This window comes from Eubalaena glacialis, chromosome 15, assembly GCF_028564815.1.
Source record: "Eubalaena glacialis isolate mEubGla1 chromosome 15, mEubGla1.1.hap2.+ XY, whole genome shotgun sequence".
NCBI classification, from domain to species: Eukaryota; Metazoa; Chordata; class Mammalia; order Artiodactyla; family Balaenidae; genus Eubalaena; species Eubalaena glacialis.
This window is the reverse complement of record NC_083730.1, coordinates 60,483,615-60,507,135: the sequence shown is the minus strand read 5'-3', so window position 1 is coordinate 60,507,135 and position 23,521 is coordinate 60,483,615. Positions and strand designations below refer to the sequence as shown.

General features: G+C 49.4%; 1 protein-coding gene across 1 annotated transcript in view; it reads left to right on the top strand.

The window, feature by feature from the left end:
* The window catches only part of L3MBTL4 (L3MBTL histone methyl-lysine binding protein 4), a 308,220-nt gene extending 293,196 nt beyond the window's left edge, over positions 1-15,024 (top strand). Inside the window, exons 16-18 of the mRNA XM_061169140.1 lie at positions 5,568-5,737; positions 12,892-12,954; positions 14,813-15,024. Coding sequence (XP_061025123.1) covers positions 5,568-5,737; positions 12,892-12,954; positions 14,813-14,992 — 413 coding nt within the window. The 3' untranslated portion in view covers positions 14,993-15,024. The remainder of the gene's footprint in view (positions 1-5,567; positions 5,738-12,891; positions 12,955-14,812) is intronic.
* Positions 15,025-23,521: the final 8,497 nt, after the last annotated feature.

Genomic DNA, 23,521 nt, shown 5'->3' with positions numbered 1-23,521 from the left:
TCCTTTAGTCTCTAAAGACTTTTTTAGGTCTGGAATCTGGAAGCGCCCTGTGCTGTACACCAGGCCATGGGTCTGTTAGGTCATTTCACCCCGAAAGCCGCCCCTGAGTCACATGCCATCCAGAGCTGGCCCATCCGGCTGTGCATGGACTTGCAGAAGACGGCCTGCATGGGCTGGGGCCTTCCGTTCAAGGGCAGATAATAGCACTCACCATGGAGACCTGTGTCATCAAGGAGTCAGCTGCCTTCCAAGCGAGTTACTGCATCTGCAAGAAAGGTAATGACGTAGACCTTTGGGAGATGGAACTATTTATTCACTCCTTTCCGAGGGCTGCTGGATGGACTCAGACCCCCGGCCAAGTCTTGATGCTCTAGTCGGGGCCTCCCTAGATCCTGCAGCTGGACACAGAGTTGAACATGCTGGCCACGGGCATTTGAGAGTGCTCCAGATCTCAGAGCACCTTGACTGAAGTCATTAAACACTTCATTATATTTTTTAAGGCATAAAACCCAAAAGAAATACCCAGGGAGAGAAAAATAGCACAAAGATTCTTCCAACCAAACTATTCTACAAATGGCAAACCACCGAGGTGACAAGCATTCCATGCTGTTTTTTGGAAGGGGAAATACATCTATTTTATGTGTAGGCATATCCTTGTTTATTGTCACTCACACATTAGTGTTAGAGGCAAAGCCAGGATTACACATACATTTCATTTTCTGATGCAAAAGGCATTTTGATTAAGTAAACTGCTAAGACCTCCAGTGGTCGGGCTGCTTTTGCAGGCTGAATTTTCTTGGCTGACTCTTAGGGGAGCTGGGTAGGAGGCACTGCTGCAGTGAGGAAACACAACTGGGAAACACCCAGAAAAAATCCCGCTGCACACAGAGCTGGAAGCTGGGCCCGGTGGGTGAGATGTATGTATGTTACCCAGTTAGGAGAACCTTTCTGCCCTCTCTTCTTGGTGGGCATCCTTTCCTAATCTAGAAGGCTCTGTTTATTCAGAGTGCCCCAGGATAGAATAATCTGATCCTTTTGATTTTATGAGAATACAGTAATACCTTCATCACAGGCTCACGAGCTTTAATTTATTTACAACGATGTAGTGACGTGAGCCATGCTGGGCTTGGTAAAAAGCTAAAATCGGTGTGTTCATATTCGATAAAAAAAAAAAAGTATGCAAAATTCTCAGTGGATATTTTCAAAAGTCTAATTTTATGCACAGAATTTAAAATAATGCAGATCACCCCACATTCTAAAGTCTGTCAAGAGCCACATAATCTCAAAGCTGGCAGGCTGAGCGTGTGTTCGCAGTATGATCTGTTGCCACACGTGGGCACCGGTTTGCCTGGGAGACAGACGCCCGCCCTCCGTCGGCCTCGGCCAGGGGATCCATGCGCACCAGGACTCCACAGATGACTTTGGTGACCCCTGCAGTGTCATTCCAGGGCCACTTGGGTGTGAGATCTGAATGTGGCCCTGAGGATCCTGAGTTTCAGTCTGAATTTCTGCTTCCATAGGTTTTAGGCACATCCAGCCACAATGGCTTTGGAAATCTAAGTCCCCACCTTCACTATTGTCACAACTTAGATTATCTCTGTATCTTGTAACGGTACAGTGGTCCCTCCTCAACCGCGTTTTTGCTATCCATGGTTTCAGTTACCTGTGGTCGACTGTGGTCCAAAAATATTAAATGGAAAATTCCAGAAAGAAACAATTCATACGTTTTTAATTGGGTGCTCTTCTGAGCAGGGTGTTGAAATCGCCCACCATCCTGCTCCCACTGGGGACGAGAATCATCCCTTTGTCCCACCCTTTGGCCACTTAGTATCCATCTCAGTTATGGATCTACTATCGTGTTATCGAAGTGCTTGTGTTCAAGTGACCCTTACTTTACTTAACAGTGGCCCCAAAGCACAAGCTGGTGATGCTGGCAATTGGGAATGTGCCAAGGAGAAATCATAAAGTGCTTCCTTTAAGTGAAAAGGTTAAAGTTCTCAACTTAATAAGGAAAGAAAAAAAATCGTATGCTGAGGTTGCTAAGATCTCTGGTAAGAACGGATTTTCTATCCATGAAATTGTGAAGAAAAGAAAAGAAATTTGTGCTAGTTTTGCTCTTGCACCTGCTCTCTCAAGCTGCAAAAGTTATACCCACAGTGCATGATAAGTGCTTAGTTAAGATGGGAAAGGCACTAAATTTGTACAATATGGTATTTTTAGAGAGATTGCATTTACAAAACTTTTATTACAGTATATTTTTATAATTGTATTTTACTATCAGTTATTGTTGTTAATCTCTTACTGTGCCTAATTTATAAATTAAACTTTATCATAGGTATGTATGTACAGGGAAAAAACATAGTATTTATAGAGTTTGGTAGTATCCTGGGTTTCAGGCCTCCACTGTGGGTCTTGGAACATCTACCCCACAGAGAAGGGGGGACGGCTGTAGTGTAATGTCTGATGTGCACTGAACACTTATGTGCTGGGAGCCGTTCTAATCCCAAGAACTCAGTGAAGTGTGAGTACTGGAACTACCCCATTTTAAAGATGGAAAACCTTGATACAGAAGAGTTAAGCATCTCATCCAAGGTCACTCAGCAGCTGCATGGGACCAGGATTCATATCCAGGCAAGCTGGCGGGGATCGGCCCTTCCCCCGATGTCACCGTCCTCTCCCAGGTAGACTGAGTATCCACCCCAAACCCTCAGCTCCGGAAGAAATCAGACCCAGGAACTGGTACAAAGAAGGCAAAACAACCACCACGAAACACTCCAAAATGCCTCCCCTCTCTCGTGTTACTATGGAGAATTCGTCTTGCGTTGTGTTGATTTTGAATAAAGCCACTTCCCTGCATAGAGCGTCTGCCTGACCTCAGGAGCTTAGAGCGGCACCTGTCACTGAAGGCACATTGTCGTCCCCTCCCACCAGCTCTGCGCTATAGGTATCATCATCTCCAGTTGTGTCTTAGCGATGGCAAGCTGGTTATTGCAAACTCCCTGCTCAGGGCCTCGCTCCCTAACCGAACTCACATCTTTTAGAGCAGGAAAACTCAACTTCCTGGCTTTCCAACTCATGCTGTAAAGCTGAGAGTAGTAAAAATGTCATCCGTGGTCAGCATGTGAGTAGTTCTGGTGGGGCTCCCCCAGACTGGGGCTGCTGACACACAGGCAAGAGCCCTCCCCCAGGAGGGGACCTCACCCAGCCGGTGACTGCAGACCTTTGCCTGCTGCCTGGGGTGGGGGGGGCCCACTCTGGCATCCGGAGCCTGCTCCCCACCAAGCTCTGCTCAGCCTTCCGGAAATCCAGCCTCCACCTCCCTCCAAACAAATAGATTGACTTAATGGGGACAAAGAACAAATCCCAAAGCCGCTGAGAGCATAAAGCCGACTGAGCTCAAGTGCAAGGCACCCAGCCAGCTCCCTCCCTGCCTTGAGTGGTGACCTCAAGGCCTTCTTGCTACTAGAACTGAGTCCCCGTCCTACGGGGCCAGAGCCGTGGGCAGCAGCGGGCAGAGGAGCCCAGTGCCGTTCGGTGGAGCTGCCAGCCACACCTTGGGTTCTTTTCCAAGTGGCTGCCTCAGCACTCAGGCAATCTGCTTCCAAAATTACCGTGTGGAAAATTCCCTTGCTTGGGAGCACAGTGGGGTTTTTTTGCATTTCGGAGGCCTTCAGCCTTTATTTGTGAATCACACACAGGAACGAAATCACCATCACTAGACATCTTCGTTCCTCCCAAACATAAGACTGATTCCTCGTGGCTTTTCAGAGTCCTGTACGTTTCAGAAACTACACGTGATTGGTTACCTAGAGCATGGGTTTGAGACACATATGTGATTTGTTTTTTAAGCCCATGCCATTTCAGCAAAAGCAACCAACTGATGGATGCGGCACTTTTCCAGAATAAAGCCCGGCTTTGGCTCAGGTCTTAATCCCTAAGAGCACAGAGCTCTAACTCCTGGCTTCCATGGAGAGCTTGGCGATTCTGCGTGGCTGGAGCTGCAGATGCTCTGTGACGCTTCTTCCCTGGCTTGTTTTGTACCTGCTCCTGTCCAACCTGACAACTTCATTAAGGAACATTCACATCTGTAAACCTACTGGCTTTGTGAAGAAGACGTGAAGTTTCAGCCTTACGTGCTGCTGGCTGAACTACACGGAGGAGATAACCTATTTACATACTAAAAAGGTCAGTGTCGGACAATCCGCATTTAGAGATGAATTTGCTGCTGCCTGCAACTGGAGCAGAAGAATTTGGGAGAAGGCCGCAATTTTTCTGTCTGTTTATCTGTGTGGACAGCACACGTGGGTAAAGATGCAGGATGTCTGTGCTCAGCAGTCGGACAGAGATGGACAGGCTCCCCTGTACTTTAGAGCCTCTCTGGTCACTAACCAGTAGGCGATTATGTGAATGTGCAAAGTGCAGGACAGCCTCACCTACTAACAACTGTTAATTAATTTGAGATGGAAATACTTGCATAATAGCTCTTCAGACACGGTCAGTAAAGCACAAGCCTTCATAATAGACTTTAAATGATGTAGCTAGTGCTTACTTACCCTGCCATTTGCATTAGGAAAGGTAGACTTTTAGAGGGCGTAGAACATTTCTGTTTGTGGTCTTTCCTTTCAAAGTCTTAAAATATCAACAGCTTTGTTTGGCTAATGTGTGTTGAAAGTATCTTAAAAGATGTTGTTATAAAGGCATGAATTTTCTCTAGAATCTTGCTAGTGGTTTTGTCCTTATCCATTTGTACATTCAGAGCAGAATAATGAGGGAATTGAGATCCATGGCTCCATCTAAATGTCAGGATTTAACAGAAGATTAAAGTCCCTCTTGAAGGTGGAAAACTAGTTCAGAAAGGCTGGGGAGGAGTGTGGGCGGAAGTCGAGTCTGACTCCTTGGAGACACGGGCCAGTGCCCTTGGAGCCTTAGGACCATGGCCACTCAGAGCTTTGCTCCCGAGCGAGGGCTCAGTTAGGAGGGCTTGGGCGGGGGGGCACCCAGCTCTCAGCTGCAGCCTCTTCCCCAAGCCCGGCAAGGCCAGCGTGCCCTGCAGGGACCAACAGTAGCAGCTGCCACCTAGGTTCTCCTGGGATCCTGAGCCGCATTCCACATACAGTGTCCCCCAGGGGACCCTTGAAGCCAGATGTGGACCTGGGCCCATTGTGACGCAGGCAGCGGCTTCCAGGAGGGAACCGGGCTTCGTGTGCGGGCACACCCCTGGTGGCCGGTGTGCCCGTCCACTTAGAGCCGCGTCCAGCGGGGCTCTGGGCCTGCTCCGACTCCGGACTCAGGGAAAGAGGGGCCAGTGCAGTGACAGGCCGGCTTCTCGCTGGCATCAGTGGGTCACAGATTATTCCATCCTGCACAGTCTCGGGCCTTCATAACTCCTGTTTCTCCTGACTGTGGTTTTGAAATAGAGCAGCGGTGTCGCTGTGCTGGGGAGGGCCTCCTGGGCAGCGATGCCGTCTGTCCAAGGTTTGTCCAGGGTTCCAGGGGGTCTGACTCGGGCCCTCGGCGGGGAGGGGCCGCCAGGATGCTGCCCCCTCACCCGCCTGCCTGTCTTGCAGAGCACTCGGCCGCGCGGACGCAGCAGGCCCTGCACCAGTCGGTCTTCATGTCGTCCCCGTCCGCGCAGCCTTTCGGGGACCTTCCCCTGGGCCGCGAACAGCACCTCAAGCTGCTCCCCGGCGTGGCCGACGTGCGGGCTGGCGAGGTGGCCCGGTGGACGGTGGATGAGGTGAGTGGCTGCCCGGGGCCGGGTGGACCTGCCCGCTGCCAGGGTTTCTCTTAGGTGCTGAGTCCGCGTGCCAAATTCCAGATCCACACTTGAGGGAGAAGCAGGCTGACGCTCAGGACGTTCGGGAAGCCCCTTAGTGGGGCCCTGCCCTCCCCAGCCTTCTCCCAGCGCCATCTCCACTGCCTGCCCCCCGGGGTGGGGTGCTGATTTAGGCCTCCAGCCGCGCATCACAGGTTTACTCTGAGGAAACGCGAACGTGTGGGCCTCCATGCCTGTGTCCTGGCAGCCCCGGGTGATGCCCCCCGCCCCGCATGCTCTGTGCCCAAGGGGCTCCCTCTGCCTGGTGCCCCCGAGGCCCCGGGGTTCCATATTCTCACGCCCAGGCAGCACCGCGCTGCCATGTGTCCATCCGCAGCCACGGGGGATCAGGTCAACCTCAGGTTTATTAGTAAATTAGGTCACAATGTTGCATAAGATGCCGAACAGAGGGGAAGGTGGATTTGATTGTAATATAAACGCACCTTACGATGTTGGTTTTACATAAGAATCAGGTAAGTGCCGTTGCTTCCTGTGATGCTGTGGAAATGTTTCATACTTAAAGCAACACATTCTTTGACTGATATTCCTTTTGATGAAAGTATTGCTCTCACTCATCAGGCCTTAGGTTTTTTTTTTTTTTTTTAATGAAAGAAAAGCCTGGGTTACTCTGAGGGCAAGACAGAGCAGAGCTGCAGTTAAACTAGTCACGGATACTCACTGAGCATGTCCAGCAGTCAAGTCACCTGGACTCCATCTCGCTCAGAGGCTTCCTTTCCGGCCCCAGAAAAGGAGCAGGCGACTAAGGCCCTGCAGAGGTCAGAGGTTCGGGGGGCCTCCCGCCCCTCCTCCCAGGCAGCTCGCAGAGTGTGCCTGGTGGGTTCCCCGCACCTGGCACCCTCCGCGTGGACGGGGCCCAGCACACCCTGCCTGCCCGCCTGGTCCCTCTCCTTCCAAAGCCCTGTGGGTCCCACAGGACAGAGAGGTGACTGGACATGCCAGGTGCTGCGGGGTTGTTTGGGGGGGGTGACTAAATGTGACCCTGCTCCCTAGAGAGTATTCAGGGTCTGCGCCCGCCCATCTGTGAACTTTTACCAATTTACAAAGCCGACTGAATTATAACCTGTTGTGTCTGTAATCAAAGCACTGCTGGTTTTGCCCTTGAATAACAACCCAGGGTTCAAGGGCAGTCCCTCTCTCTTTTGACCTTCAAGCCATTCATGTGAGGTTCTGCACCGGTTAAGTTAGATGACAGTGGCCCCTCTTCCCTCTTCCTGTGCTCCTGGCCCCTGGCATGTCACTGTCCTGCTCAGACGTCCAGCCCAGCCCCACGTGTGCAGAGCGACTGCATCCCGACGGACGGGGAGTGGGCACAGCAGGGCGAGCTCTGCACAGCATCCTGGTCCCCAGACGAGCCCGTAGGACCTGCCTGCTGTCCACCCGCCCCTGACCTTGGGCCCCACGCCCTGCGCCTCCCTAGTCCCCGTGTACTGTTGTCACATGTGCACGGTCACTGCCCAGCCCCTGCCCAGTGCAGGCTCTCCTCCTGCAGGAGCCCTCAGGCTGCTCGCACGTCCCTCGGGGCCCCCATTTCCTCCGAGAGTCTCTGTGGCTGCACCTCAGATGCTCACTCTACTGACCCTGAACCTCAAGCACGTGAGCGGAGACCTTACTCACTCGGCCTATGTCCTGAGAGCTTCTCACTGCGCCTGGCACTGAGTAGATCACCCAGTAAGTGTTTGTTGAGTGAATGGCAAGGGCATCTGAGCTGGATTTTGAAACAAAAGTGCAATAAGTCCAAGCAGAGAAAAGACGGGATGCCATGCGGGGGAGGAAAACTATAGAAGTGGGGGTGAGTGTGACACGTGCAAGGATGGCAGACACACACATGTCCCTTACTGACATTAATGATGGTAGTGAACAGTGTTGATGTAATGATAGTGAGGCACGCACGCTTATTTTGCCCATTTTACAGACAGGGAGGCGGAGGCACCGGAGACTAAGGAAACTCTTAAGGCCGCACGGTCAGAGCCAGGTCCTGAGCCGACGTCTCACTGCACCCCAAGCACACTGCCCACCGGGGCATGGGGAAAGCGGCCTGCAGCAGGCGGGAGATGGGCCAGGCGCACCAGTCAGGCAATACCAGGTTCTTAGGTTCTAAGGCAGAAAGTCATGTTGTGAAGCTGGTGCTTCAGGGAGATGAAAACAGCACAGGCCAGCAAGGAGGGTGAGAGTTAAGAAGGGGCCGGGCTGGGCGCCACTGTCCAGAGCCACCCGGGCTCAGCAGACGAAGCCACAGCACAGGAAATAGATGAGGCACAAGACGAGGAGGTGAAATGAGCCAGCGTGGTTCCATTTATACTCTCAGCGCTACGCAGTTTGGTACTTAATTAGGATAATGACGTGTGAGAACTACAAGGCCCGCACACTTCATCGGAAAGAATGGAAAAGTAGTGGTGCCGTCAAAAAATGGAACTCTGGGGACAGGATCCAGTTTGGGGGCCAAGGGATAAGATGATGAATTTATTCTGGGACCTTCTGAGTTAGGGTCCCCTCGGTTACACCAGACAGGGCTTCACCAGGCACGATCCCCAGAGAGCACGGCCAGGGATGGAGGCCGGTGGGTCCACGGCGGAAGTGCAGGAGAAGGGGCGAGAAGCTGGGGGGAGGCCGAGGAAGAAGAGTGTCAGGCGGAGGCTGGAAGTGAGCGTCCCAGGTCACAGGGTTCCCGGCTAGGGCTGTGGGGTTGGGCTTGAGGGGATTGGGGAAAATTGTGTACAGCATGTGTGTTTTTCCCCATAAGAAGAGGGCCACAGCTTTTATTAACTTCGTTGGGGGTGGGGGGAGCATCGCCCCAAAGGAGCAGGGATCACTATTTAGGAACATTAGGGAATAAATAGGCAATTCGGGGGCGGGGCCTCTGATCTGACCAGTTTCAAGTCTGACACTGAACAAAGTGGAGTTTGGAGGGTGATTAAAGGGAAGTAGCTGGTCCATCATTAGGACGGGGCGGATCTCAGAAGGAAGAGACTCACTAGGGGGTGGGGAGGACCGAAGATGCCACGGAGGATGATCAGGAAGCCGCAATCACAGTCCTGAGTTCTCTGTGATGGGTACACGCGGGATCCCAGCCTTTTACTGCCGAAAGTGACCTTAGACATTTTCTAGATTAAAACTAAAGCAGCCATCGGAGAGGCTGGCTTCCTGGAGCACTTCGTTGACCGTGGCTGCCCACGGGATGCATCCCAGAGAAAACGGTCTGGGTTAGTCCCTAACGTTGATGTACCTTTGTCTTGATAGCTCCCTAATTAGATGCCCTTGAGGACGAGGACCACATCCTAAATTTCTCTCTGTATTCTCACATTCTGTAGCACATTTCCTGGCACAAAAACTGGTCCTCAAGAAGAAACTTTGAGTGGTCAAAGTGTGGGCGTTGTGATGGGTTTGTATCGTTGAATATAAGCGGGCTCCCTAGGGGGGATCCCAGCGAGTACCAGCCACAGGGGCCACTGTGTCTGCTCCGGATGCTGCATTAAGAGTGGCGAGTGGGGTCATGAGGACTTGAGAAGGCAGTTCAGGGCAAGCAGGGCGGGGCTGTGCCTTTGTGCTTTGTTCCCACCTGGCAGGAGCGGGAGCTCAGCGGCCAGGGACAGGGCGTGTGGAAAATGGCTTGTGGGTCCTTGTGCTAAGTGCCATCCAGGGAGACTTAAGGCGGGTGAGTGTCTCTGGCAGGAGATGCAGCACAAGGACAGTCCCTCTTGTCAGCCGTCCTGGCTGGGAGGAGACCTCCGCTCTGAGTTGTGTTACCTGCCGGACCTTTGTCACGTTGCCCGGAGGCGGGGGCTGGCTTTTAACTCCTTTGCTGTTTCTGTGGTGTTTCTGCCAGAGCAATTTCTTTCAGAGCACCAGCAGGCTGTGAAGTCCGTTTAGTGGTTCTAAAAGGAGAGACAAGACCAGATGCAAGTACATCATTGTAGTAGTGGTTATTGTTTTGTGAAACCTTCGTTAGGAATGCGTGAGTGTGCACACACTCAAGCTGTGGTCCCTGGGGAGTGTATTTCTTACTCTGGTCATGGAAATGTTCTGTAGAAGGGTACAAGCATCTAAGAAGAGGGACTAAATTATTTTTATATCTTTTTACATCTTTATAGCAAGTACACCAGAGCAGGTGTGTGACAAACGTGCGAGTGAATGGATGAATTAGGAGACGAATTTTCTGCAGCCCCTCCTGCCAGGTGTCCATGGGCACACGCAGGCCAGATGCGACACGCACACACATTACAGCCGCGGGTGCAACTCGGGGATGCTTGGTGCCCATGTGGGTACTTTTATTTCTTACATTCAAAAATGCCTTTTAAAGCAGCACATATAGATCGCCCTGGCCTTATCCAAGGGCTCCCTAAATGTCCATTAGCTCTAAAAGATGGTGGTCGCTTTCCAAGCAATCTTTGCCCAGGAGGGAGTGTTTTGAAAAATTCAGGATACTGCTCCCTAAGCATAGCAGCCTTATACAATCGGGCCCTGAAAAAGGGCAACTAACAAATTCCACTGATAAGAAATGAGACCCGGGCTGGAAACATGGTCCCCAGTGGACCCGAAGCCAGGACAGTCAGGCACCCGGCGCTGGCTCAGCAAGATGGGAACGTCGGCATCGGGAGAGATTTAAGGAAGCAGCAGCTGCACTGAAGGAAGCAGGCCTGCTGGGCTGCACGAGGATGCCAGGAAAAGGAGGTTGCCCGGGAAGGAAGTTGGGTGGAGTAAAGGGCTCAGCTCAGAGCCTGCACAGTTTCATTTCTTAGTCTTTCCAAACTGCTGTGTCATCCCTGGAACTAACTTACTCCGCGTCCTTCCAAAACAAAACCGGGGTGTCTGCCGTGGACACTGCGCTCCCAAGAACTTGGGGAACCAGGTGTGCTGCCCCCGCCAAGGCCAAGGCCAAGGCCAAGGCCAAGGCCAAGGCCGGCCACCCTGGGCTCCAGCAGGGCCGCCATCACCTGGGGAAAGCAGCCGAGTCCACACAGCTGTCCTGGGTGGAGGCAAAGGACGGGACGGCAGCTTCCTCCTCTGTGGACTCATGGAACCGTGTGAACGGTTCTCCGCATTGACCACGACGTGAAGAAGGAAACACGTGCTGAAGGGGAGCATGAGAGGGAACCCTTCCGTTACTGCTCTGCGGTCTAGTGAAGTTCACCACTTTACAGTGAGGAAATTTGCAGCAAATGGGCTTTCTACTGAAGCTCAAAATAGAATTTATTCTCGGGGGAAGAAATCCTGACTGGCAGTACTGAATAATGATACCAAATCATGATCCAGGCCAGAAGAGTCTGCCTCAGTAGATTTCATGGAACTTGTTCTTTACTTTGGAAAAAGGCAGGTTGAATAGAATCAGAATCTCTTTCCAAAAAGACAGAGAATTTCAGACATGTGGTAATAAAACTGTCCGAGGAAGACAGTAAGGACCGTGCGAGGACCTGCCCCGCAGCGCAGCCCCGTTTACTCTTTGGTTGAGTACATCATTTATCCCCACTTAAAATCCAATCTACCTCTGACATGGACAGTTATTTCTTGGCTCACGATACTAAGAGGGAACGTGATCCTTTTTTAAAATTTGTATTTGTTTGCCCAGAAAAGGACATTTTAACCTCTGAAAACCATCAGAGCAACACTCAGCCCTGTTTTGAGAACAGAAGTTCCTGGAGCGTGTATTTACGAGACCCCGTCTGTGGGGCGTGTCCCTGTCCCGGGGGCCGGGCATCCGGGGGCCCTGGTGCTGGCACGGCTTCCCCAGGGGAGCCAGTGATTGAGAGACACCAGCGTGTGTCTTTAGCTAATCCCTAGAGCCACTTTTCTATGTTCACTTTCCCTACTGTGCCCCGCGGCCCCCTCCTGTGACTAGAGCCATCCCAGAAGAGCCCTCCTTCAGCGCGGTGGCTCCCACCAGGCGGTGTCGCCAGCACCTGGACTCATTTTTCGTTGTCACAATCGTGCGTGCTGGGGCTGCTCCCGGCACTTAGCGGGGATGTCGCCAAACACCCTGCGGTTCGCAGGGCGGCCCCACAGCGAAGAAGGATCAGGCCCAGCGTTGGAGTCGCGCTGGGCGGGAAACCTGCCCCTGAGCGTGTTGTCCCCGCCCCCAGCTGTCCCCTGTGATCCCACGTCAGGGTTTCACCTTCAGTACCTCCCGCCCCAGCTCTGGGCTCTGCCCCTGCGAAGCATTCAGCCCTCAGAGTGCCCGGCGGAGGGGCCGCTGCAGCCTGCCCCCCAGCGGCGCCCGGATGGCCTCCCAGGCCTCCCCTGCCTCGTGTGTGTGTGTGTGTGTGTGTGTGTGTGTGTGTGTGTGTGTGTGTGTGTGTGTTTGTGTGCGCGCGCTGGGCCGGGGGGGAGGGAGGGACTTGGCCCTGACTGCACACTAGAACCAACCCGGGAATCTAATCCGTGCCCAGCACTCCGCCGGATCCAGCTTGACTGATTTGGAATCTCTGCAGCATGAGCTTGGCCTGAGATCGTGTTTAAAGCTCTCCAGGTGGTTCCATTGTATGTCCAGGGTGGAGAAGGGCTGCCCCGGGGCACTCACTGGCCACGTGTGGCCTTGAGGAAGTTATTAAACCTCTTTGGGCTTCAGCTTCCTCATCATTTTTGTGGGAATTCCCTCCGCAGGGAGGTCCGAGTCCCCATTGTTGGCCAGACGCTGGGGCAGGCCCTGGAGGCTCGGGTACGGGAGACGGGACAGCCCAGGTCTGGAGAGGCAGACGGCGCCTGTCATCACTGCTGTGCACGGCCCGCTGCCGCCTGCCCTCCCTGACGCCCAGGCTGGACAGGAGGGTCGGATGATGGAAGGTTCCAGGATGCCGGGGCTCCACACAGATGGAGGCTGTCATTGGCGCCATGGTGACTGTAACCCGATGTAGGTCAGCCTGGAAATGAGGCCAGAAAAGATAGATAGTAGGAGCTGGTCTCATTTCCGAGCTGGCGACTGCTACTGTGGCTTGATAGCTACTGTTTAAATCCCAAGCGTTTGAGGGATTCAAAGTGTATTTTACTCAAATGTTGAATGACTACAACCCGAGGTATTATTTCCGGGGCACGTTCTGAATCAGGCTTTTCATCTCGCGCTGTAGGTGGCTGAGTTCGTACGGTCTCTGCTGGGCTGCGAAGAGCATGCCAAGTGCTTCAAGAAAGAGGTAGGAAATGGAAAAATTACATGTGTTTCTCTACGACTAGGCCCGGAAGTGCTTTGTTTCCGTTTACTTAAGTGTAAGTAAGGGCAGCTTGGGGGAGGCAAGAGAAAGAGGTCCAGGCAGGAGGGGGCCCAGCGGGGCAGCCTCTGTCTGGGTCGCTGACGTGAGCTGTGCTTTGTCGCTGGAGTCTGCAGCCTCATCTCTGCAGCCGCTTGTGAAAGGGACTCTTGGGACACGTCACTCGGTTAATACCTGCATTGTGACTGCAGCCACACTGGGGCAGAGAGGACCTGCCACGGGCCTGCACCCAGGAAAGCGGGGGCTTGTCTGCTCCAAAGTGGAATTAGGACCGTCCAATCTGTCCTTGCCCTGCCCCTACTCAGGGGGACACGGAGAAACCACACAATCCTTGAAATTGTAGGTTTCCTCATCTGCCTCCAGGGTTGCTGGTGGGATCAGCACAGAGAAGGGTTGGTAAAGCTCCGTAAACTCTTACTGTTGCCATCGTAACCATCACTGCTTTATTCTTAGGACTACCGGCCACTTGGCCCGCGAGTCCTGCCGGAAGTTCTGAAGGTTGGGGTATGGCCGTAGGGTGGTCTCTCCACCGCTGTGGGAACGTGCTCGTTACCCCACGGGAAGGGTATTCCACTCTCTAGATGGACGATTCTTCATTAGACAACATATTAGACATGGAAGCTTTTAAAACTCTCAACACCCCACGTGGGGTCCCCAGGGATCCCTCCTTCCTCAGGGAGACACTGACACCATGGTTTGTATTGTTAACTAAAAAGGGTTAGAACCACAGGGCTGGGTTCATGGAAGGGTGTCACCCTAGCAAACTTCATTCTGTCCTCTTGGTTCTGGAACCTGGACTCCTTCTGAGCCCATCTGTGAAAACAGGCAGCGTTGACTGTGGGACAGGCCACAGTCGCCGGGACTCAACTCTGAGACCACCCTGGGGCTTCTAGAAACCGGAAAAACGGCCTGCACGGTGGCACTGGCCATCACATGACCTCAGGAAAGCCATGACATTTCAGACCACAGTCTGTTTTAAAAGTTAGTAAGTAAAGCATTCATTTTGAATGTACTTCTGCTTATAATGGTGTTTGTCATAGGAGTCATTTTAAATACAGGAAGGTTAAAAGGAGAAAACAAAAACCAAACCAAACCACTGGCCGAAACCCCTTCACATTTGGTATAAAGACTTCAAGTATTTTAACTCTGTGTATGTTTACAGCGATCGTGCACATTTCATTTTACAAATTAAAACAGATCTTTCTGTGTCATCAGATCATGTTTCATTGCTTAACAATCCATGAAGAATTTCCCAAATCATTAACTATTTCATTGTAACATGAATTTTGGTGACTGCCTGGTCCCTCATCCTAGGTGGCCCTGTAATTTATTTCCTTCTGCTGTTTCTGGAGTGCCCGTTTGTTTGCAGTTTGTTTGCACTGTTATAAATGACACCACCGCGTCCTCGTTGCTCATTGGTCTCATGGGAAACATTCCTGGAGATTCACTTGGTAGATGAAAGTGGGTTATTGTTAAGGTCCTTTATACAAATTCAGTCCAAAATTTTTAAAATGTAACAATAGAAATTCAGCCTAGGGACAGTTCATGTACACTGAATTCTCATTTAACAGAATGAACCCCTCTTTAATTCAACTTAGCTTCAGCATTCTGGGGAAAACAGAATTGACGGTGGTCGGACTAAGATGCCGTCGTGGTCTGTGGTCCCCGAGCTCTGGTAGGCCACTGCATCCCCGTCACACAGCTCAGCACCCAGGGGCCCCTGGAGGGCAACCAGACTTTAACAGCAGGATATGTTTATTTGTGCTGATTTATTGATCTACAGCAGGTTGATGGCAAAGCCTTCCTGCTCCTGACACAGAAGGACATCGTCCAGGTGATGAAGATCAAACTGGGTCCAGCCCTGAAGATTTATAACTCCATCCTCATGTTCAGGAGCTCCCAGGACCTCGCCAGGGAAGGTGCAGTCTCGGGCCAGGAAGGCAGGGGGAAACTCTGCACCTGATGGGCTGCGGCCACCACGCCTTGTTCTCTCAGCAGCCACATGAACTTGATTTCGGTGTGCCCGTGGTCATGTCCAGGTTTGATCTGGACCTTGTATAGTGGCTGCGGTTTTTATGTTTGGAGGGTTTGGTGGCTGGTCCAGCACCGGTGACGCAGAGGCCCAGGCACATGCAGGCTTCTGACCGCCCTCATCTCGGCTCTGACGTGCTGCAGTGACCAGACCAGAGAAGCCCACACACACGCCTTTATCCTTCTCCCTCGCCCTGGAGGAGGCCACTTCCCATTTGCAAGGATGCAACTCTCCAGTGGTAGAGTATCAGGAAAACGGTTTTCACACACACATTGTTCTGTTTTCACCAGAACGGCTTCTGAGCTGGGCTGCGATTTGCCCTCCGGGTGCAGTGAGTCTAAGAGATAGAGGCCTGGTGCTTTAAGCAGACTTCTGTGAGATTTGTGTACTTTACTCAGGAAAGCGTGGATCGTTAAAAAAAAATTAGTAATAAGCACATGTTTTCATGATCCATTAATTCTCCTTTGTGTTCCACAAACCATTTCTCAGTTGTGCTGCCAGGGTCTCCCAAGTGTGCCCAGCCAGCCGGGCACCTGGCAGAAGCTGGCAGGACTCTCCTGAGGGTCCTGAGGACCCTCCACCTGCAGTGTCCCCGCAGGGACCCGTGTCCTCACACAGACACACACCTCCCCCCCCACCCCCCGACGTCTTCACAGCTTCCGCTCTGAGGGTCGCCTCAGGGGGGCTGACTTGTCCTGCAGGCTGTCTGCGTGTGTGCCACGAGGAGCCGTGTTACACAGGGGCCCTGGGTACATCTTTACAGAGACACTCCATTAAAGGGAAGATTTCTAAAGTGGGGAGCTGGGTGTCTATTATATGTTCAAACAATTCTTATTTGTTATCAGCCCTTATTTGTTTTGTATAAGTGACTACATTTGAGGCTGAAGTTACATGGAGTCAGCCTCACAGTATGGGAGCTCCATCTTTTTGGTTGGTTTTTATTGGGGGCAGGGGTTGTGTTTTTTTTTTGCAGGTGGGAGAGAAAAGAAATACATAAAAGATAGTCAGACCTACAGTACCTATTTGCTTCAATTAAGAATCTTACGGTTTAAGAAAGTTGCTTGGAGCGTTTATCAAACTTCAAGTCACCGAAGGAAAAAAAATTCTTCTCTAAGAGGTGTACTTATATTTCATTCTTTACATCCTCACCTTAATTAAATGGAATTTTAATGTATTATTGGTTGATGTGCATTTTTCTTTCTGTGATGTTTTATTTGTTGTTTGGGGTTTTTTTTGTTTTTTTTGACTGCCACGTACAGTTAAAATTCCTGCTTCTGCTATGTTAAAATTTTAATATATTTTAAATGATAATAAACAGATAAAATAAGACCTCCACCTCACTGCTTTTATGAATATGTTGTAATAGCCTGGAGGCTGTCTTCCCAGCTGGGAAGGAACGGAGGCAGTGGCCCTGCACCTGTCGGCCAGCAGAGAAATCGGCCGCTTCTGAACACTTTTGGGGTATGTTTTCTCAGGGAAGTAAATTTAGGTGTTAATGATTTGAGTGTTTAAGTCTGAGTTTTTCTTTAATTAAACAGAACCTCAAAATTGCTCATTTATGTAGGCTCCATGGAAGACATGAGATTTGTGGTTTGTATATTTCATACATGTCATTTTAAGAGAAGGATCTAGAACAGGACAGATAATTCCAAGCCAGATTAGGGTTGAACTGTTGTGTCCCCAGAAGACGGAATGATCGGACAGAAAGCGCTTGATCCAGGAGTGTAGCCACCTGCTGCAGCACATCCCCACTTCGTCATCCAAGTGCTTCGACCTTGACATTCAAATGGCCCCACCTATGTGAGCAGTACCGTCACCAGGGCAGCTGCCTGAGCCAGGAGACTAGAATCCTCTGACTCTTTGTCAACTTCCGGGCTGTAATTCTTCTACCAACACGGCATCACTGGACGTGGACATGGGCAGCGAGGTGTGCAGTCGGCACCCGGCACTGGGGCTCTCACGCACCCCCCTTCCCCTCAAGCACAGCTCCGTTCTCTCTCTCTCGTCTCACACACACATAGTCTGGGCTGGACCAAGACTGGACCCCCTCCTCTTCTCCACACTCACCCTTCTTTTGGGCCTCCCCTTTTGCATCTGCTGACCCCTCTGCTGAGGTGTCCCCTCCCCCGTCCTCCAGAGTCTTCCTTAACGCCTTGGCTCCTGGGTTCCCGCAGCAGCCGTGCCTCCCATCCTATGCTCCTCAGTCTTTATCGTTATTACTTGCTTGTCTCTCCCCACTAGTCTAGGGTCTGTGAGGACCAAGACTGTGGCCTCTTCCTCTTCACTTCTTCCTGGCATCTGGCATAGTATTTGGCACGTAATTGGCACACAGCAAGTCATTTGTTGCATCAATGAACGAAGCAAACCAATCAAACTCAAATCTAGATTCCAGCTCTGTGACTTCCTAAATACTTGTAACGTCTCCATAAAATGAGAAAATAATACCTACCCCCGAGGGTTTTTTTAATTTGATTTTGAGGATGTGTGCATGTGTGACTGCAACTGACACAGCACACAAATAAGGTGCCTGACACCTAACAGTAGCCACTAAATAGGGGTCAGGAAAGTAACAGCAACAGCGATCCATTTTTTTTAATAATCTTGTAGGAATCTCCCGCGTACATATTCAAATTTGCATCAAGCCTGACCCCGAGGGGCCCACTCTTCTTAGTGTGGCTACGTGTTAGGGGCCCAGGAGCACGTGGGGCGGACCCTGGGATGCTCCTGAGGGCCCTTGATCGTCCTGGACTCAAGTCTACCACACCCAGAAGCAGCTCCAGCCAGCTCCCTCCCCACTCCCCATGCTCTCCAGAAAGGCTTGGATCATTAGGAGTTGGCATCCTTTGCTCTGCCAGGAGGACCCCCGCCATGCTCAGCAGTCAGGAAGCATCCAGAAATGCCCAGATGGTGTGAAGGCCTCCACTGCCCCTGGGTACCAGCCTCAGCCCTTACTCCCCGTTTCTTTTCCTGAGTCCCACCCGGAACATGAGTGAGTCAGGGACAAAGGGAAAAAATGCCATCAGGGCATCAAGAAATACAACTCGTAGGATATTAGAGAGTTCCGCCAAAGGACCATTCATACAACACATCATGATGCTGAAAATTAGCTCATTAGCAAGAATCCTAAGGGAGCTAGGACTTCTGCGACTATAGACTTTAAACGCCTGTAATTTCAGGTAATTTTTGCAAAAATAAATTTCTGTCACTTCCAACAACCTGCAGACATTCTACGAAAAATCTGTCCTTAATCAGCTCTGAACCCCGCTTTCCTCCCTCTGTAATTAGATGCTAACCTTGTATAACCCACATCCTAAACAGATCGCAAGAGTGACAGCGCAGGAAATTGACTCCTTGTTAGCACAGGGCTCTGGCCTGTGACATCTTCCCCTGGCTGACCGCTGACTCTCAGACATCCGTGGGATTTCTTGGTTGAGTCTCTTTTGTCTATGGAATCTCCATCTGCCGAGGGAGGGCTGGAGGCAGGGAACTAAAGGGGAAGGTACTAGGGCTTTGGAGTCAAGCCCAGGCTTGAATCCTGAGTCCTGTGTCTAACCAGGTGCCTGATCTGGAAGCACTTCTTAGCCACCCAGCAAATGACCAACTTGCCATGTTCACTCCTTCCTTTTGAAATAATTTTGATTGCATTACATTTTGCTCCATCCTTTTGAAGAATATTCAGTTTGTCTTTCCAACTCCCAGGGCATAAAAATATATTCCTGAATATGAAGTGTTCCTGTGAATACATTCTTAATATTCAAGAATATATTTGTCATGAATATATTTTCTTATAAATAAATTCTTCTTAAAAATGTATTCTGCTTATAAATATATTCATGAAGAATCTATTTGTTAATAGATTTTTGAATATTCAGAATCTTTATAAATATATTCTTCCTATGAATAAATATATTAGTGAATAATATATTCACAAGAAGTCTTTCTTCAAAAATATATCCTCGTTATACTCTCTGTCTCCATCTCTCTCTGCCGTTCAGTTTCTAGCTGCGGCAGGGAGCTGGCACAGGCCAACTCCTTAAAATGCTGCTGGGGGCTTCCCTGGTGGCGCAGTGGTTAAGAATCCACCTGCCAGTGCAGGGGACATGGGTTCGAGCCCTGGTCTGGGAAGATCCCACATGCCGCAGAGGAACTAAGCCTGTGAGCCACAACTACTGAGCCTGCACCCTAGAGCCCATGAGCCACAACTACTGAGCCCGCAAGCCACAACTACTGAGCCCGCGTGCCACAACTACTGAAGCCCACGCGCCTAGAGCCCGTGCTCTGCAATAAGAGAAGCCACCGCAATGAGAAGCCCCGCACACCGCAACGAAGAGTAGCCCCCGCTCGCCGCAACTAGAGAAAGCGCGTATGAAGCACAACGAAGACCATATGCAGCCAAAAATAAATAAATAAAATAAATTAATTTTAAAAAAATGCTGCTGGGGAGACAGAGTGAAAACTGGGTAAATATAATTCAAGAGTTAAACTACTAACCATTGGTGAGCCATTTAGTGAACTGGTGATCACAACTTGATTTCTCAGTGAGATTTTCTGCTTCCACGTCTTTGCCCCGTATATCCGTTTGGACAGATGATGGATGTTGAATCCAGTGATTATAAAACACAGCCTACCTGCCCCTGGATGGATATCTGGATGCCCGGGCTGAGGCTGAGAGGCACAGGGGAGTCCTTAAAGGCAGCAGTGAAGACTCAGTTCCTTAATGGTGAGCTCAGAGGGCTACAGGTATGTTGACAGCATGTGCTGTCCCTCCCATGCGGCCTCAGAACCTTTAGGGGCAAAGCTGCGGTATCCACATCCCTGTCTGCTGATGGTGGCCAAAGGAGTGGCAGGCACTGAGATGGAAGAAATTCAGGGAAGAGGGATATGGGGTAAAAAAAAAACCATTAAAATGGGAATGGAAAGCCAAAGGTTGGAGAAATGAGACCGAGTTTAAAATATTGAGAGTTTTTCTCCAAATTGTTCTGTTTCATGGCAATCAGGCTTAGTTGTTTCGTGCAATTTTGCCTACAAGACAACACCCATCCATTTCCCCATTCACTTTGGTTTGAATTCAGATCGTGTTCCCTTTGATTGCAGAATCTAGGCATCAAGGCAAATCAATTCATGACATACACAAAGTGGTGAGAAATCCCAGGTTGAACCCAGAATGTTCCCACAATGGCTTTTTCACAATCCTTGAACTGCAACTGATAGCAATTGTGTTAAATATGCATGGGGACTGTTTGGAAATACAGGGCCAGTATTTTACTGTGGAATGCTGGGGGCTCAAAGGTCTTTTAGTAGGAAAAAAATATCAAGAACTACTGGCAAATATTAGCTCAGCTTCATTTTTAAAAAATAAAGAAATAGAAAGTGTGTTTACAGGATTCGTTTCCCTGAGATGCGTGAATTGCTTCACCACCTTGTTGTGAGAAGGGTCAGGTGTGAGTGACATGTGCTTCCACCAATGCAGTTGTTCATCCATAATCTGCACTTAGGACCCGCGTGAACACGGTGCTTCAGGCGCCAGCCAAGGTTTGGTTTTGTTTTGTTTTTTTCCAAGAAGAAGCAATTCGAGCATCATTTGACCCGGCCTCTCCAAAAGAGAGTCAAGCCAATCAAAAAATAGTTAACTAAAGGAAGATCATTCAGACAGGTTACTTGGTGTTGGTGATTGAATTTTTTTTTCATTTTTCAACCAGTTTGCAAAGTTTGCCTCTGGAACAGCCAGCTTACTTTTTTTGTTTCCTTTTCATTTTTTCCTTAAGAATAGATTTGTTTTTTATGAACCCTATCAGTTTGAAACTTGAGGTTGTCCTTCCTGGGTTTTCAGAGAGATTTACCCCCGTGCCTTTGAAAGTTAAGTAGAAGAGTAGAAGGAAATTATCCCAGACACACATCTATGTTGACTCAGAAAATTTTCTTCAAATGAATCAACAAATGCATCTGAACAGAGGTCCTTATCTTCGTCCATTGTGGAAATTATTACATTCATTCATTCAACACATATTTACTGAGAGCCCACTACGTGCCAGGTGTTATGAACACTGGGAATATATCTGCAGACAAATAAATAAAAATCTCTCCTTTCGTGGAGCTTAAATTCAAGTGGGTGGAGACGGACAATAAACCATAAGCATAAAAATATGAATAGGAGGGAGGAAAAGGAGAAAAGTCTAGGGTCTTATGTAGTGGAAATATGACCCAGCTGGTCCTCAGATCTCAAGGACACACCATCAGGTGGCACCACTCCGTGGAGTCCCCTGGCACTCAGGTCCACGTAGGATTCACACGACACACACCTGTGCAGCCCCAGGCGTTGCTGCTACTCTTTCTAGGCCTTTCTTCTTGCTCTGCCGTAGTAAACAGCAGAGAAGTCCTCATACCTTCCCACAGGACCTAGAACAATCTTCCACCAGAGGTACCGCCCACACACATTGCTGACTGACTGGGTCAAGGGTGGGAATATTATTTGGAGTGCCAGTTTGATGTTAGCAATTAAGTAATCTGTTACCTGGAAATTTCTGGACCTTTTTCCCTCCAGATTCTAAGCAGCAATTAACAAGAAGTAATCAGAGATACTTGTAATGTGATTAAGTAAAATTGTCATCAGGCAGGTAATTTTAAATACAGCCATGCTTTAAATACAGACTCATTAATTTTAGCTCAGTGGTGTTCTAATATTTATTATGCATACAGAAAAATTTTTAATGTGAATATGTCTTCACATTGCTATGCTCCGTAGTCCTGCCACCCCCAGCAAAAAAAAAAAAATTATCCAACTAATAATTCCCTCCCAGAGGGAAGCTAAAGGTTAATACTGTGATTGTCGAGTGCAATGCTGAACTAAAAAGGAAAACATCTTGATGAAATGGGTCTGTTAAGAAGGTGGAAGGACTTGACCTTTTATGTGAGTCAACACAATGCTCCCAAAGGAGGTCCTAAGTCACAACTGGTTTCAATGCCCCCATTTTTCAAATTAATCATTTGGGTGCACGTTAATTTGAAAACTGATTAGCCTTAGAGGATGTACAATTTTAGGAAAAGCAATATTTAGTTGGTTCATGCCAGGCAAGTCCTCTTAACCTGAAAAGTCTATAACAGTGTGTAACAGTGATCTGAGTTGGAATCATGAACTTTCGGGGAAAAGACCAGTTTTTCCATGTCTGGGTGGCTGTCTGACACTGGAAGAGTCCTTTGGAACTTGTGAGTACTCTCAGCTGACTTGGGCTGCAGAAACTCATTTCACAATTCCGTCTACATTCTGTGCAGACAGAAGGAAACACCTTCAGGAGGAAACAATAAAGAAATAAAGAACTCACTGATTTCAAAACCTCAAGCTCAAAGTTCCGTACTCCATTTTTTACTGGTATTAAACTGGTAACAAGTATTTGCTTCCACAAATCTGTTTAGCCCCTATTTTCCATTTCTCTGGAGACAATAACTCATCACACACACCCATCCTCAGAAGCAACTTCATCGCTTTCTCGACTTCAATGAGGATCTAAAAATAAAGTAATAGATGAATGGAACGTGACAGAACAGTTGGGTCATGTGACTACACTCTCCTTCATTATCCCATTTCCAAAACTCCCTAGTAAAGCAATTATCCAATCTGCTTCACAGGCTCATTCAGGAGCCCTTAGAAAAAAAGATGATGTCCTGTAGAATTCTCCACCCCATTCAGTGCTTGCCCAGAGCCTTACCCACACCGGGTCAATAGAATTTAATATTTAACAACCGGATGATGTTGAAGAGGCATTTGAGAAATATTAAGTAAAGTAGAAATAAAGATGTACTTTTTCAGATATTGCTTCGATTATTCAAACTTCAGCTTAAGAAGTAAAAGAGCTAGATCTCCAGTCCCTGTAAAATCATCTTTCATATACTTTTGAAGATCCTAATGAAATCACCCTTAGTCTTCTCTTTTCTGGATTAAATCCCCCTACTTTTAGTCTCTTCATCAATTAACTTTGAAATGTTCAAATGCCTCTACTGCTAATTCTGCTTTTTTCTAATCTTCGTCCCTACGTACCTTCACTGTTGTTTGCTTCATTAGAAAGCCCTTCCCTTCGTTATCTCTGCATAGTCCTTGAGAAGCCGGCTGTTGTCACTGTGACCTATGGCCTGTTTCTGCTAAAAGTTAATGGTGCCATAGGTCTATTCACCCTCCTCCCTGTCAACTCTCAAAACAGTGTGACCTGTGGGGCACAAGGTGGAAACAGCCCAGAAAGCCATGGAGTCATGCAGCCATGAGATGAATCCCAGAACGAGCATGGGAGGCCTGCCATCCTGGAGGAGAATTCCCAGGGATGGTCATTTTGCTAATGGTTTTTAAAATGTTACACAAAACAAGCACCTAAGGAAGAGGCGTTAGGCAAATTAGAATCCAGTTTTCAGGCTTAAGGATGTCACCTGAGCACTTCTACTGTGTTTCCTATAGCTCCTGTCCCATGTGGCTAG